A 14,673-nucleotide genomic window follows, 5' to 3' on the forward strand; every position below is an offset into this window, starting at 1 on the left:
CGCATGCGCTGCCGGTGAGGGCAGGCACCGCCCCGTGCCTGCGCCGTGATGGCGGCGAAGCCGGAGCGGACTCCGCGCATGCGCAAGAGGCTGAGGGCAGGCGAGCGGCGGGAAGCCGCCATGGCGGAGGCACCGGCGGGACCCGGCGGCTCCCCCGGCCCGGCCGCTGTCCCGTCCCCGCGGGGCTCGGCCGGGCCACAGGAGGACGAGGTGAGCGCCGGAGCCGGCCGGGGAAGCCGCGGGGCGGCCGCGCTTCCAGCCCCGTAATGGTTTTTCCCCGCAGCGATGCGCCGGCGGACCCAGCCCTGAGACCGGAGGGGGAGCGCCAGGTAAGGGCAGGGAAGGGAATCGCCGGTCTCGGTGTAGGGAGGGCTTGGATGGGCGATTTGGGGGTTGCGAGGTTGAGATCCCCTCAGGACCCCTCAGTGCTGCTCCACCCTCCGCGCTCCTGTTCTTCGCGGTGAAAAATAAAATCCTAAAAACCACGCTTAGCGCTCTGGAATCCTTGGGAAAACCCCCTCATAAAAAATCCCGAGTGGGAAGTTCACCTCCGGCATCCCCGGGTCTCCATTTCCCCTCTACGGTGCTGATTTCGCCTCTCTTCCCCTCAGATCCGCACTCGGCGGAGAAGGCAGCGGATGCCGAGCCCTTCCCGAAGCCTCCCGCCAGCAGAAAGGGAACGCCCGGCTCCTCCAGCAGGAAGAAAAGAGCCCCGAGCAGCCCCAGGAAGGAGCAGCCGCCGAGTTCCTTCAGGTTGTCGCCGATCGTGGCCACCCCTCAGGGCAAGCGCCGCTCCTGGCGCCGCTCCAGCCTCCAGGGGAGGCGATCCCGCCGCAAGTCGCTGCCGCCCGTGCACCACGAAGTCACCGGTGCGTGCTTTGGGCCTTCATTAGGCCTTCATTAGGGCTTCATTAGGGCTTCAGGGGCTCGGCTTTAATTAAAAACCCTCCTGGAAGCGGCCAGGGGCTTGAGGATCGTTGGAGGTGCTGCCCTGAACCTTCTGTCCATGAGGGTTTTGCAGCTTCCACCTTTCTTTCCCCCTCCGCTTCTGACCCTTAAATGTGACTTATCCTCCTTCTTTTTCCCATTTCTCCTCCTCTCGATCCTTAAATGTCACTTTTCCTCTTCCTTTTTCCTGTTCTCGATCCTTAAATGTGACTTTTCCTCCCTCTTTTTCCCATTTCTCCTCCCCTCCATCCTTAAATGTGACTTTGCCTCTTCCTTTTTCCTGTTCTCGATCCTTAAATGTGACTTTTCCTCTTCCTTTTTCCTGTTCTCGATCCTTAAATGTGACTTTTCCTCTCTTTTTCCCATTTCTCCTCCTCTCGATCCTTAAATGTCACTTTGCCTCTTCCTTTTTCCTGTTCTCGATCCTTAAATGTCACTTTTCCCTTTCGTTTTTCCCATTTCTCCTCCCCTCCACCCTTAAATGTGACTTTGCCTCTCTCTTTTTCCTGTTCTCGATCCTTAAATGTGACTTTTCCTCTTCCTTTTTCCTGTTCTCGATCCTTAAATGTGACTTTTCCTCCCTCTTTTTCCCATTTCTCCTCCCCTCCATCCTTAAATGTCACTTTTCCTCTTCCTTTTTCCTGTTCTCGATCCTTAAATGTCACTTTTCCCCTTCGTTTTTCCCATTTCTCCTCCTCTCCATCCTTAAATGTCACTTTTCCTCTTCGTTTTTCCCATTTCTCCTCCTCTCCATCCTTAAATGTCACTTTTCCTCTCTCTTTTTCCCATTCTTCCCCATTTTCCACCCTCAAGTGGGACTTTTCCTCCTTCTTTTCCCACTTTTCCCACCCTTTAATGGGACTTTTCCTCTTTTTCCCATCCTTCCCCATTCTTCAACCCTTAAAGGGGATTTTTTTCCCTATTTTTCCCCCCATTCTTGATCCTTAAATGTGACTTTTCCTCTTTCTTTTTCCCAATTTTGCCCTTAAATTTCATTTCTCCTCTTCCTTTTTCCCATTTTTCCCCCTTAAATTTGACTTTTTCTCTCTCTTTTCCCCTTTTTTCCCCCTTTTCCCTGATTTTCCACACCCTGCCCTCCCCCCAGCAGCTTCTGGGGGAATTCCAGCTGGGGTTTTTTTGGGGGAATTTGACCGTTTTTAACCAATTTTTCCAGAACTGAGCCAATCCATCAGCCTGGAGCTTCCCGAAATCCAGCGCCTCTCCTCCCTCCTCCTCTCCAGCTTCCAGGTAAATTCACCCCAAATCCTGGCAATTTTTGGGCATTCCCAGGGCTGGGGCAGCTCCTGAAAATCCTAAAATTCACCCCAAATCCTGGAATTTACCAAAATCCTGGAATTTTGGACAACTCCAGCTCCTGAAAACATTGAAGTTAACCAAAATCCTGGGAATTTTCCCCTCGGAAATTCCTTGGATTCCTTTCCCTGCCTCCCCAAACACCCCAAAAAAGGGGAATTTGGGCTCCTTTTTCCTTGCCCAGCTCTGTGAAAGCCCTCAGAAAATCGGGATAAAAGTGCATTTCCCCAGTTTTTGTTGGCTAAATCCCTTTTTTTTCCCATTTCTCCCCCTTTTTCCCTCAGTTTTCCGCCCGGAAGTTGCAGCAGATCCTGGAGGAATCCGAAGGCTTCGACCCCGAGGCTTTCGCTGCCAAAGGTGGGGGTTGGGGCCTCCAAAATTCCCCAAATTTGGGGCTTTTTCCCCCTCAAAAATCCCGATTTTCCAACTCCTGAAAGGGGCGGGGACCCCAAAAATGGGGGAATTTGGGTAAAAAAGATGGGATTAATTGTTAATTAACTAATAATGAATTTGGGGGGGGTCAAAAATGGTCCTGAGGGGGTTCCTGGATAATCCTGAGTCCCCAAAAATTCGGGAATTTAGTTAAAAAAAAGGCAGGAAGATGAGAAAACACTGGAACGGATTAATAATAATAATTATTAGTAGTTAATAATTAACCAATAATTAATTGGGGGAGGTCAAAAATGGTCCTGAGGGGGTTCCTGGATAATCCTGAGTCCCCAAAAATTCGGGAATTTGGTTAAAAAAAGGCAGGAAGATGAGAAAACACTGGAATGGATTAATAATAATAATTAATAGTTAATAATTAATCAATAATTAATCGGGGGAGGATCAAAATTGGTCCTGAGGGGGTTCCTGGCTCTTCCTGATTCCCCCAAAAATTCGGGAATTTGGTAAAAAAAAAGCAGGAAATGACCACAAATGGAGCTGCTGAGCCCTGAATTCCACAGGAGGGGGAGAGCAAACCTGGGATTAATTACCAATAACCGATAACTAATCAATAATTAATCAATAACGAACACCAGGGCGGATCAGAGCAGCTCCTGAGGCATCCCAGGTGTGGTTTTTAATCCCATTTTTCCCCTTTTTTCCCCCTTTTTTCCCCCCCAGTCCGGGCGGGCTCCGAGGAATTCCAGCGGCTGCTCCGGAGGCTGCTCCAGGACGGGACCCTCGGCCGCTGCCTGGAGCCGCCCCCGGGGTGAGAATTTGGGGCAAAACCCCCCGAAAAAGGGAATTCCTGCAGCCTGGCGGGGGCTGAAATCCATGGAAACCCCAAAAACTGGGATTTGGGGGAGGCCAGGGCTTTTCCAGCCCCGAAAATTCCCAGGGTTTGGGGTCAATTCCTGGGATTTTGGGGTGAATTTTAGGGTTTTCAGGAGCTGCTCCATCCCTGGAAATGCCAAAAAATTCCTGGGATTTTGGGTGAATTCCCAGGGATTTTGGGTGGATTCCCAGGGATTTTGGGTGGATTCCCAGGATTTTGGGTGAATTTTAGGATTTGGGTCAATTCCAGGATTTGGGGTGAATTTTAGGATTTTCAGGAGCTGCTCTGGTCCTGGAAATGCCCAAAAATTCCCAGGATTTTGGGTCAATTCCTGAGATTTTGGGTGAATTCCTGGATTTTGGGTGAAGTTCCAGGATTCTGGGTCAATTCCTGGGATTTTTGAGCCAATTCCCAGGATTTTGGGTCAATTCCGGGATTTGGGGTGAATTTTAGGGTTTTCAGGAGCTGCTCTGGTCCTGGAAATGGCTGAAAATTCCTGGGATTTTGGGGTGAATTCCCAGGATTTTGAGTGAATTTTAGCATTTTGGGTGAATTCCTGAGATTTTGGGTCAAGTCCAGGATTTGGGGTGAATTTTAGGATTTTCAGGAGCTGCTCCATCCCTGGAAATGCCCAAAAATTCCCAGGATTTTGGGTGAAGTTTAGGATTTTCAGGAGCTGCCCTGGCCCTGGAAGACCCCAAAAATTCCAAGGATTTGGGGTCAATTCCCAGGATTTTGGGTCAGTTCCCAGGATTTTGGGTGAAGTTCCAGGATTTTGGGTCAGTTCCTGGGATTTTTGAGCCAGTTCCCAGGACTTTGGGTCAATTCCAGGATTTTGGGTGAATTCCCAGGATTTTGGGTGAATTTTAGGATTTTCAGGAGCTGCCCTGGCCCTGGAAATGTCCCAAAATTCCCAGGATTTTGGGTCAATTCCTGAGATTTTGGGTGAATTTTAGGATTTTGGGTCAATTCCAGGATGTTGGGTGAATTTTAGGATTTTCAGGAGCTGCCCTGGCCCTGGAAATGTCCCAAAATTCCCAGGATTTTGGGTGAATTCCAAGATTTTGGGTGAATTCCAAGATTTGGGGTGAATTCCCAGGATTTTGGGGGAATTCCTGGGGTTTCGGGGCCGGTTTTGGAGGCGATCCCAAAACCCAGGGATTTTGGGTCAATTCCCAAACCTCGCCCCGGCCTTGGGGGATTTGGGGGCGATTTTGGGGCGATTTTGGGGCGATTTTGGGTCCCTTCCCCGCAGGGACCCCCCGGACCCGGCCCTGGAGGGAAACGTGGCCCAGGTGAAGCAGCTCATGGCCAGGTGGGGCCACCTGGGGACATTTGGGGCCACCTGGGGCCACCTGGGGACATTTGGGGCCACCTGGGGACATTTGGGGCCACCTGGGGCCACCTGGGGACATTTGGGGCCACCTGGGGACACCTTGGGGACATTTGGGGCCACCTGGGGACATTTGGGGCCACCTGGGGACACCTTGGGGACATTTGGGGCCACCTGGGGACATTTGGGGCCACCTGGGGACATTTGGGGACATTTGGGGCCACCTGGGGACACCTTGGGGACATTTGGGGCCACCTGGGGACATTTGGGGACATTTGGGGCCACCTGGGGACACCTTGGGGACATTTGGGGCCACCTGGGGACATTTGGGGCCACCTGGGGACACCTTGGGGACATTTGGGGCCACCTGGGGACATTTGGGGCCACCTGGGGCACCTTGGGGACATTTGGGGCCACCTGGGGACATTTGGGGCCACCTGGGGACACCTTGGGGACATTTGGGGCCACCTGGGGACATTTGGGGCCACCTGGGGCCACCTGGGGACATTTGGGGCCACCTGGGGACACCTTGGGGACATTTGGGGCCACCTGGGGACATTTGGGGCCACCTGGGGACATTTGGGGACATTTGGGGCCACCTGGGGACACCTTGGGGACATTTGGGGCCACCTGGGGACATTTGGGGACATTTGGGGCCACCTGGGGACACCTTGGGGACATTTGGGGCCACCTGGGGACATTTGGGGACATTTGGGGCCACCTGGGGACACCTTGGGGACATTTGGGGCCACCTGGGGACATTTGGGGCCACCTGGGGACACCTTGGGGACATTTGGGGCCACCTGGGGACATTTGGGGACATTTGGGGCCACCTGGGGACATTTGGGGCCACCTGGGGACACCTTGGGGACATTTGGGGCCACCTGGGGACATTTGGGGCCACCTGGGGACACCTGGGGACATTTGGGGCCATCTGGGGACACCTTGGGGCTGGCTGGGGCCACCCTGGGGCACCTTAGGGACAGCTGGGGACACCCTGGGGACACCCTGGGGACATTTTTGGGGCACCTGGGACACCCTGGGGACACCTTGGGGACACAGCTTGGGACACCTGGGGATGGCTGGGGACAGCTGGGGCACCCTGGGGACACCCTGAGGGCACCTTGGGGACACACCTGGGACACCCCTGGGGACACCCTGGAGACACCTGGGGCACCTTAGGGACACCTGGGGACAGCTGGGGACATTTGGGGACAGCTGGGGCACCCTGAGGACACCTTGGGGCCACCTGGGGCACCTTAGGGACACCCTGGGACAGCTGGGGACACATTGGGGACATTTGGGGCCACCCTGGGGCCACCTGGGGATACCCCTGGGGAGAGCTGGGACACACCTGGGGACACCCTGGGGACATCTGGGGCACCTTGAGGACACCCTGGGGACACCCTGGGGACACCCCTGGGGACACTTTGGGGACACCCTGGGGACATTTGGGGACACCCTGGGGACACCTGGGGGTACCTGGGGCACCCTGGGGACAGCTGGGGATGGCTGGGGGCACCTTAGGGGCACCCTGGGGACACCTGGGACACCCCTGGGGACACCTCGGGGACAGCTGGGGCAACCTGGGGACACCTTGGGGACACCCCTGGGGATACCCCTGGGGACATTTGGGGCACCTTGGGGACACCCTGGGACACCTTGGGGACACCTGGGACACCTTAGGGACACCTTGGAGACATCTGGGGACATTTGGGGACACGTGGGGCCACCTGGGGACACCCTGGGGACACCTTGGGGCTGGCTGGGGCCACCTGGGGCACCTTGGGGACACCCTGGGGCACCTTAGGGACAGCTGGGGACACCCCTGGGGACACCCTGGGGACATTTTTGGGGCACCTGGGACACCCTGGGGACACCTTGGGGACACAGCTTGGGACACCTGGGGATGGCTGGGGACAGCTGGGGCACCCTGGGGACACCCTGGGGGCACCTTGGGGACACACCTGGAGACACCTGGGGCACCTTAGGGACACCTGGGGACAGCTGGGGACACCTGGGGCACCCTGGGGACACCTGGGGACACCTGGGACACCCTGGGGACACGTTGGGGACAGCTTGGGCAACCTGGGGACACCTTGGGGACACCCCTGGGGATACCCCTGGGGACATTTGGGGCACCCTGGGGACACCCTGGGGACACCTGGGGCACCTTAGGGACACCTTGGGGACATTTGGGGCACCCTGGGGATACCCGGGAGACACCTGGGGCACCTTAGGGACACCTGGGGACAGCTGGGGACACACCTGGGGACACCTGGGGACACCTGGGACACACCTGGTCACACCTGGGGGCTTTGGGGTCACACCTGGGGGTTTTGGGGTCACAGTTGGGGGGTTTTGGGGTCACACCTGGGGGTTTGGGGTCACAGCTGGGGGGTTTTGGGGTCACACCTGGGGCACACCTGGGGGATTTTGGGGTCACACCTGGGGGATTTTGGGGTCACACCCGGGAGGCTGGGGTCACACCTGGGCACACCCGGGGATTTGGGGTCACACCTGGGGGATTTGGGGTCACACCCGGGGGATTTTGGGGGCACACCTGGGGGATTTGGGGTCACACCTGGGGCACACCTGGAGGTTTGGGGGCACACCTGGGGGATTTTGGGGTCACACCTGGGGCACACCTGGGCACACCTGGGACACACCTGGGGGTTTGGGGTCACAGTTGGGGGGTTTGGGTCACTCCTGGGCACACCTGGGGGATTTTGGGGTCACACCTGGGCACACCCGGGGATTTTGGGGGCACACCTGGGGGATTTGGGGTCACACCTGGGGCTTTGGGGTCACACCTGGGGGATTTTGGGGTCACACCTGGGCACACCTGGGGGATTTTGGGGTCACACCCGGGAGGCTGGGGTCACACCTGGGCACACCCGGGGATTTTGGGGGCACACCTGGGGGTTTGGGGGCACACCTGGGGGATTTGGGGTCACACCCGGGGGATTTTGGGGGCACACCTGGGGGATTTGGGGTCACACCTGGGGGATTTGGGGTCACACCTGGGGGATTTTGGGGTCACACCTGGGCACACCTGGAGGTTTGGGGGCACACCTGGGGGATTTTGGGGTCACACCTGGGGCACACCTGGGCACACCTGGGACACACCTGGGGGTTTGGGGTCACAGTTGGGGGGTTTGGGTCACTCCTGGGCACACCTGGGGGATTTTGGGGTCACACCTGGGCACACCCGGGGATTTTGGGGGCACACCTGGGGGATTTGGGGTCACACCTGGGGCTTTGGGGTCACACCTGGGGGATTTTGGGGTCACACCTGGGCACACCTGGGGGATTTGGGGTCACACCTGGGGGATTTGGGGTCACACCTGGGGGATTTTGGGGTCACACCTGGGCACACCTGGGGGATTTGGGGTCACACCTGGGGCTTTGGGGTCACACCTGGGGGATTTTGGGGTCACACCCGGGAGGCTGGGGTCACACCTGGGCACACCCGGAGGATTTGGGGTCACACCTGGGGCTTTGGGGTCACACCTGGGGGATTTGGGGTCACACCCGGAGGATTTGGGGTCACACCTGGGGCTTTGGGGTCACACCTGGGGGATTTTGGGGTCACACCCGGGAGGCTGGGGTCACACCTGGGCACACCCGGGGATTTTGGGGTCACACCTGGGGGATTTGGGGTCACACCTGGGGGATTTTGGGGTCACACCCGGAGGATTTGGGGTCACACCTGGGGCTTTGGGGTCACACCTGGGGGATTTGGGGTCACACCTGGGCACACCTGGGGGATTTTGGGGTCACACCCGGGGGATTTGGGGTCACACCTGGGGCACACCTGGGGGGATTTTGGGGTCACACCTGGGGGATTTTTGGGTCACACCCGGGGGTTTTGGGGTCACACCTGGGGGGATTTTGGGGTCACACCTGGGGGGATTTTGGGGTCACACCTGGGGGATTTTTGGGTCACACCCGGGGGTTTTGGGGTCACACCCGGGGGGATTTTGGGGTCACACCTGGGGGATTTTTGGGTCACACCCGGGGATTTTGGGGTCACACCTGGGGGGATTTTGGGGTCACACCTGGGGGATTTTGGGGTCACACCCGGGGATTTTGGGGGCACACCTGGGGGATTTTGGGGTCCCCCTCACCCCCCGCCGCCGCCCCCGCAGCTTCTCCCGGGAGCTCCAGGCCTGGGAGCTGCTCCTGCAGCGGCACCGCCGCCGCTCCCAGGACGCCTCCAGGTGAGGATCCCTGCCCGTACCCCCCCCAAAAACCCCCCAAAACCGCCCCCGTTTTGGGCCGGAATCCCCCAAATCCGCCACTTTCCCCGCAGGGATCTGGAGCTGCTCCGAGCCGGGAGCCTCCCCCCGGCCCCCCCCGCCGCCCCCAGCCCCCAAACCCTCCAAATCCTGCGCTCCAAACCCGACTACGGCCAAATCCTGGCCCAGCAGGGCCCGGTCCTAAAATCCCTGCAGCTCCTGGTGAGTTATTTTGGGGGAAAAACCCCCGGATTTGGGGATTTCTGGGCATTTTTGGGGGGGTTGTGATGGGGGATTTTTGGGACCCCCCCCCCCCCCAGGTGGAGGAGGTGCAGCAGGCGGCGAAGTTGGTGATGGGGTTCAGCGAGGAGAGCAGCGGCTTCCTGAGGGGCCTCTCGGAGCAGCTCGGTGAGCGGGAATCGCGGGGATTTGGGGGAAAAAATGGGGAAATCGGGAATGGATGGATTTTTAAATTTTTAGGTTTTTCTGCTTGTTTTTCAGCCTCCAGGGCTTTCCGGAAGCTGCAGGAATCCCCCGTGCGGAGGCTGCTGGAGAGGAAGCCCCAAAGGGCGCTGCCGGCGGAGGGGGAATAATAAAAAGGATCCCAAAATCCCGCGGTTTTCCCTCAAAAATCTTCCCGGTTTTGTTTTCGAAGCGGTGCTTCCGGGTTTGGGCGGTTCTCGGTTCTGATTGGTCGTGGCGTGTGTCACTCAGAGGCCTCAGCCAATCGTAGTGCGGATGGGGCGGGGGCTGTGAGACTTCCGGTTCATTCCCGGTGCTTTGGGAATTTCTGTATTTGGGGGCTTCTCGGTTTTTATTGGCTCACGTGTGTGTCAATCAGCGCCGTCAGCCAATCAGATTATGGCTGGGTGGAGGCGGGACCCTCATGGTCCTTGGCGCGCCCGAACTTCCGTTTTTGAGCGGTGTTCGCGTTCTATTGGTTTATCTGTGCGCCAATCAAAACTAGCACCCAATAACAGCGGCGTTCCGTGTAGGGTGGGACTAGGCTGAGCCTTCCCCTGTTTGTGGCGTTCGCGCTTCCGATTGGTTCGCGGGGGTGTCAATCAAAAAGATCAGCCAATCGCAGCGCGGCTGAGTGTGAAGGTGGGAACTGGGGGGATGGGAATGAGCGGAGTCCCCTCAGTGTCCACTCCGTGTCCACTCCGTGTCCCCTCTGTCCCCCCGTGTCCCCTCTGTCCCTCCGTGTCTCCTTTGTCCCCTCAATGTCCCCTCTGTCCCTCCGTGTCCCCTCAGTGTCCCCCGTGTTCCCTCTGTCTCCTCACTGTCCCCCTGCGGGTCAGGGACAGGGGGCACAGTCCGGCCGTGGGGACTCTGCCAGCACCGGGACTTGGGCACCGTGAGGGGACAGCTGGCACCGTGAGGGGACACCTGGCCCTGCCAGGGGACAGCTGGCACCGCGAGGGGACAGCTGGCACCGTGAGGGGACTCCTGGCACCTTGAGGGGACACCTGGCCCTGCCAGGGGACAGCTGGCACCGCGAGGGGACACCTGGCACCGTGAGGGGACACCTGGCACCGCCAGGGGACAGCTGGCACCGTGAGGGGACACCTGGCACCGTGAGGGGACACCTGGCCCTGCCAGGGGACAGCTGGCACCGCCAGGGGATACCTGGCACCGTGAGGGGACAGCTGGCCCTGCCAGGGGACAGCTGGCACCGCCAGGGGACATCTGGCACCGTGAGGGGACAGCTGGCACCGTGAGGGGACAGCTGGCACCGTGAGGGGACTCCTGGCACCTTGAGGGGACACCTGGCCCTGCCAGGGGACAGCTGGCACCGTGAGGGGACAGCTGGCACCGTGAGGGGACTCCTGGCACCTTGAGGGGACACCTGGCCCTGCCAGGGGACAGCTGGCACCGTGAGGGGACACCTGGCACCGTGAGGGGACACCTGGCACCGCCACGGCCACGTCCTGTCCCTGTCACCCGGTGCCCTCCCCCCGCTGATAACGGGGACACAGAGGGGCCAGGCGGTGGCCGGAGGTGGCCAGAGGGGACAGGCGGTGGCCGGAGGGGACACAGAGGGGCCAGGCGGTGGCCGGAGGTGGCCGGGGCTGGCCGGAGCCGATAGCGGCCGGCTCTTCCTGTGTGACCCTGGGCCCCTCCTTGGGGACATCCTGCGGTGGGGGAGGGCGGGGATGGGACAGGCGTGGGGACACCCCGGGGACAGGGACACCCCGGGGACAGGGACACCCCGGGGACAGGGACACCCTGGACATCGCCCTGGGGACAGCCTGGGGACAGGGACACCCTGGACATCACCCTGGGGACACCCCGGGGACAGGGACACCCTGGGGACAGGGACACCCTGGACACCGCCCTGGGGACAGCCTGGGGACAGGGACACCCTGGGGACAGGGACACCCTGGACATCACCCTGGGGACACCCTGGGGACAGGGACACCCCGGGGACAGGGACACCCTGGACATCGCCCTGGACACCACCCTGGTGACGGTGACACCCTGGTGACAGGGACACCCTGGACACCGCCCTGGGGACACCCCGGGGACAGGGACACCCTGGGGACAGAGACACCCTGGACACCACCCTGGGGACACCCTGGGCATGGGGACAGCCTGGCCTTGGAGACACCACCATGGGGACACCCTGGTGACGGGGACACGTTGGACACCGCCCTGGGGACACCCTGGGCATGGGGACAGCCTGGCCTTGGGGACAGCCTGGTGACAGCTATGGGGACACTGTGGGCATGGGGACAGCCTGGGGTTGGGGACACCACCCTGGGGACACCCTGGTGACGGTGACACCTTGGACACAGCCCTGGGGACACCCTGGTGATGGTGACACCACCCTGGGGACACCCGGGCGATGGTGACACCCTGGACACCACCCTGGGGACACCCTGGGCATGGGGACACCCTGGGGTTGGGGACACCACCCTGGGGACACCCCGGTGACAGGGACACCCCGGGGACAGGGACACCCTGGACACCACCCTGGGGACACCCTGGGCATGGGGACACCCTGGACACTGCCCTGGGGACACCCTGGTGACGGTGACACCCTGGGGACAGGGACACCCTGGACACCGCCCTGGGGACAGCCTGGGGACAGGGACACCCTGGACATCACCCTGGGGACACCCTGGTGATGGTGACACCCCGGGGACAGGGACACCCTGGACACCACCCTGGGGACACCCTGGTGACAGGGACACCCTGGGGACAGGGACATCCTGGGGACAGGGACACCCTGGACACTGCCCTGGGGCCATCCTGGGCATGGGGACAGCCTGGCCTTGGGGCCACTCTGGCCTTGGGGACGCCACCCTGGGGACACCCTGGTGACGGTGACACCCAGGACAGCACTATGGGGACAGCCTAGTGACAGTGACAGCCTGGTGACAGGGACACCCTGGTGACAGTGACACCCTGGACACCACCCTGGGGACATCCTGGGCATGGGGACACACCAGCCTTGGGGACACTCTGGACACCACCCTGGGGCCACCCTGGGGACAGGGACCCCGCTGGCCTTGGGGACACCTTGGGGACACCCCGACCACCCCCCCTGGGCCCCCCGAGCCCCCCTGCCCCGGTTGGGGACAGTCCCCGCGGTGTCACCTCCGGCCATGCTTGGGGATGGGGGGGAGGGGACATTGAGGCCACCGTGGGGGGGGGGGAGGGGACATCCTGTCCCCCCCTTTTGTCCCCTGCGGGCCTTATCGGAGGGGACAGGGCTGGGGACAGCTCGGGGACACGGCCGGGGACCTTGGGGACAGCTGGGGACACTTGGGGACACTTGGGGACACTTGGGGACAATGTACGGCAACGTCGAGACCGCGCTGGACAAAGCCTGGGGAGCGGGGGAAGGTACGGCCACCGATGTCCCCAGTGCCACCCCCTGTCCTGTCCTGTCCCCAGTGCCACCCCCTGTCCTGTCCTGTCCTGTCCTGTCCTGTCCCCAGTGTCACCTCCTCTGTCCCCAGTGCCACCTCCCTGTCCCCAGTGCCACCCCCTGTCCTGTCCCCAGTGCCACCCCCTGTCCTGTCCTGTCCCCAGTGTCACCTCCCTGTCCTGTCCTGTCCCCAGTGCCACCCCCTGTCCTGTCCTGTCCTGTCCTGTCCTGTCCCCAGTGTCACCCCCTGTCCTGTCCTGTCCCCAGTGTCACCCCCGTCCTGTCCCCAGTGCCACCCCCTGTCCTGTCCTGTCCCCAGTGCCACCCCCTGTCCTGTCCTGTCCTCTCCTGTCCCCAGTGTCACCTCCCCTGCCCCCAGTGCCACCCCCCTGTCCTCTCCTGTCCCCAGTGTCACCTCCCCTGTCCCCAGTGCCACCCCCCTGTCCCCAGTGCCACTCTCCTGTCCTCTCCTGTCCCCAGTGTCACCCCCCTGTCCCCAGTGCCACTCTCCTGTCCTGTCCTGTCCCCAGTGCCAGCCCCTGTCCCCAGTGTCACCCCCTGTCCTGTCCCCAGTGCCACCCCCCTGTCCCCAGTGTCACCCCCTGTCCTGTCCCCAGTGCCACCTCCCCTGTCCCCAGTGCCACCTCCCTGTCCCCAGTGCCACCCCCTGTCCTCCCCTGTCCCCAGTGCCACCTCCCCAGTGCCACCTCCCCTGTCCCCAGTGCCACCTCCCTGTCCTGTCCTGTCCCCAGTGTCACCTCCCCTGTCCCCAGTGTCACCTCCCCTGTCCCCAGTGCCACCTCCCTGTCCCCAGTGCCACTCTCCTGTCCTGTCCTGTCCCCAGTGCCACCCCTCTGTCCCCGGTGTCACCCCCTGTCCTGTCCCCAGTGCCACCTCCCTGTCCCCAGTGCCACTCTCCTGTCCTGTCCTGTCCCCAGTGCCACCCCTCTGTCCCCGGTGTCACCCCCTGTCCTGTCCCCAGTGCCACCCCTCTGTCCCCGGTGTCACCCCCTGTCCTGTCCCCAGCGTCACCCCCCTGTCCCCAGTGTCACCCCCCTGTCCCCAGTGCCACCTCCCTGTCCTGTCCTGTCCCCAGTGCCAGCCCCTGTCCCCAGTGTCACCCCCTGTCCTGTCCCCAGTGTCACCCCCCTGTCCCCAGTGTCACCCCCCTGTCCCCAGTGCCACCTCCCTGTCCTGTCCCCAGTGCCACCTCCCTGTCCCCAGTGCCACCTCCCTGTCCTGTCCCCAGTGCCACCTCCCTGTCCCCAGTGCCACTCCCCTGTCCTGTCCCCAGTGCCACCTCCCTGTCCCCTCTGGGGCCTTGCAAGGCCGGGGAAGTGTCCCCAAGGGCGGTGGTGGCACCTGGGAAGGTCCCCAACCCCTGTGGGTGTCCCCAGGGGTGTCCCCAACCCCTGGTGGCCTTTGGGTGTCCCCAAGGAGGTGACACTGGGGGGGTCCCCAACCCCTGTGGGTGTCCCCAGCCCCTGTGGGTGTCCCCAGGGGTGTCCCCAGAGGTGTCCCCAACCCCTGTGGGTGTCCCCAGGGGTGTCCCCAGGGGTGCCCCCAACCCCTGTGGGTGTCCCCAGAGGTGTCCCCAGGGGTGTCCTCAGGGGTGTCCCCAGGCGTGTCCCCAACCCCTGGTGGCCTTTGGCTGTCCCCAAGTGCCACCACAAGTGTTCCCAATCCCTTTTGATGT

General features: G+C 61.2%; 1 protein-coding gene across 1 annotated transcript; it reads left to right on the forward strand.

Annotated features, from left to right (window-relative positions):
- Positions 1 to 48: 48 nt before the first annotated feature.
- Positions 49 to 9,747, forward strand: DSN1 (DSN1 component of MIS12 kinetochore complex). The gene is made up of 11 exons (XM_068997831.1): positions 49 to 210; positions 284 to 329; positions 612 to 869; positions 2,123 to 2,196; positions 2,547 to 2,619; positions 3,373 to 3,460; positions 4,782 to 4,841; positions 9,011 to 9,082; positions 9,175 to 9,322; positions 9,421 to 9,508; positions 9,602 to 9,747. The coding sequence occupies exons 1-11, from the start codon at positions 49 to 51 to the stop codon at positions 9,691 to 9,693; spliced, it is 1,161 nt and encodes a 386-aa protein (XP_068853932.1). The 3' UTR covers positions 9,694 to 9,747.
- The last annotated feature ends 4,926 nt before the right edge of the window (positions 9,748 to 14,673 follow it).

The sequence above is a fragment of the Aphelocoma coerulescens genome, chromosome 30, assembly GCF_041296385.1.
Source record: "Aphelocoma coerulescens isolate FSJ_1873_10779 chromosome 30, UR_Acoe_1.0, whole genome shotgun sequence".
Lineage (NCBI taxonomy): Eukaryota > Metazoa > Chordata > Aves > Passeriformes > Corvidae > Aphelocoma > Aphelocoma coerulescens.

Coding starts and splice junctions, on each gene's coding strand:
- DSN1 (XM_068997831.1), top strand. CDS start 49: ATGGCGGCGAAGCCGGAGCGGACTCCGCGCATGCGCAAGAGGCTGAGG. Junction 211..283: donor CCGGGCCACAGGAGGACGAG/GTGAGCGCCGGA, acceptor TTTTCCCCGCAG/CGATGCGCCGGCGGACCCAG. Junction 2,197..2,546: donor TCCTCCTCTCCAGCTTCCAG/GTAAATTCACCC, acceptor TTTTTCCCTCAG/TTTTCCGCCCGGAAGTTGCA.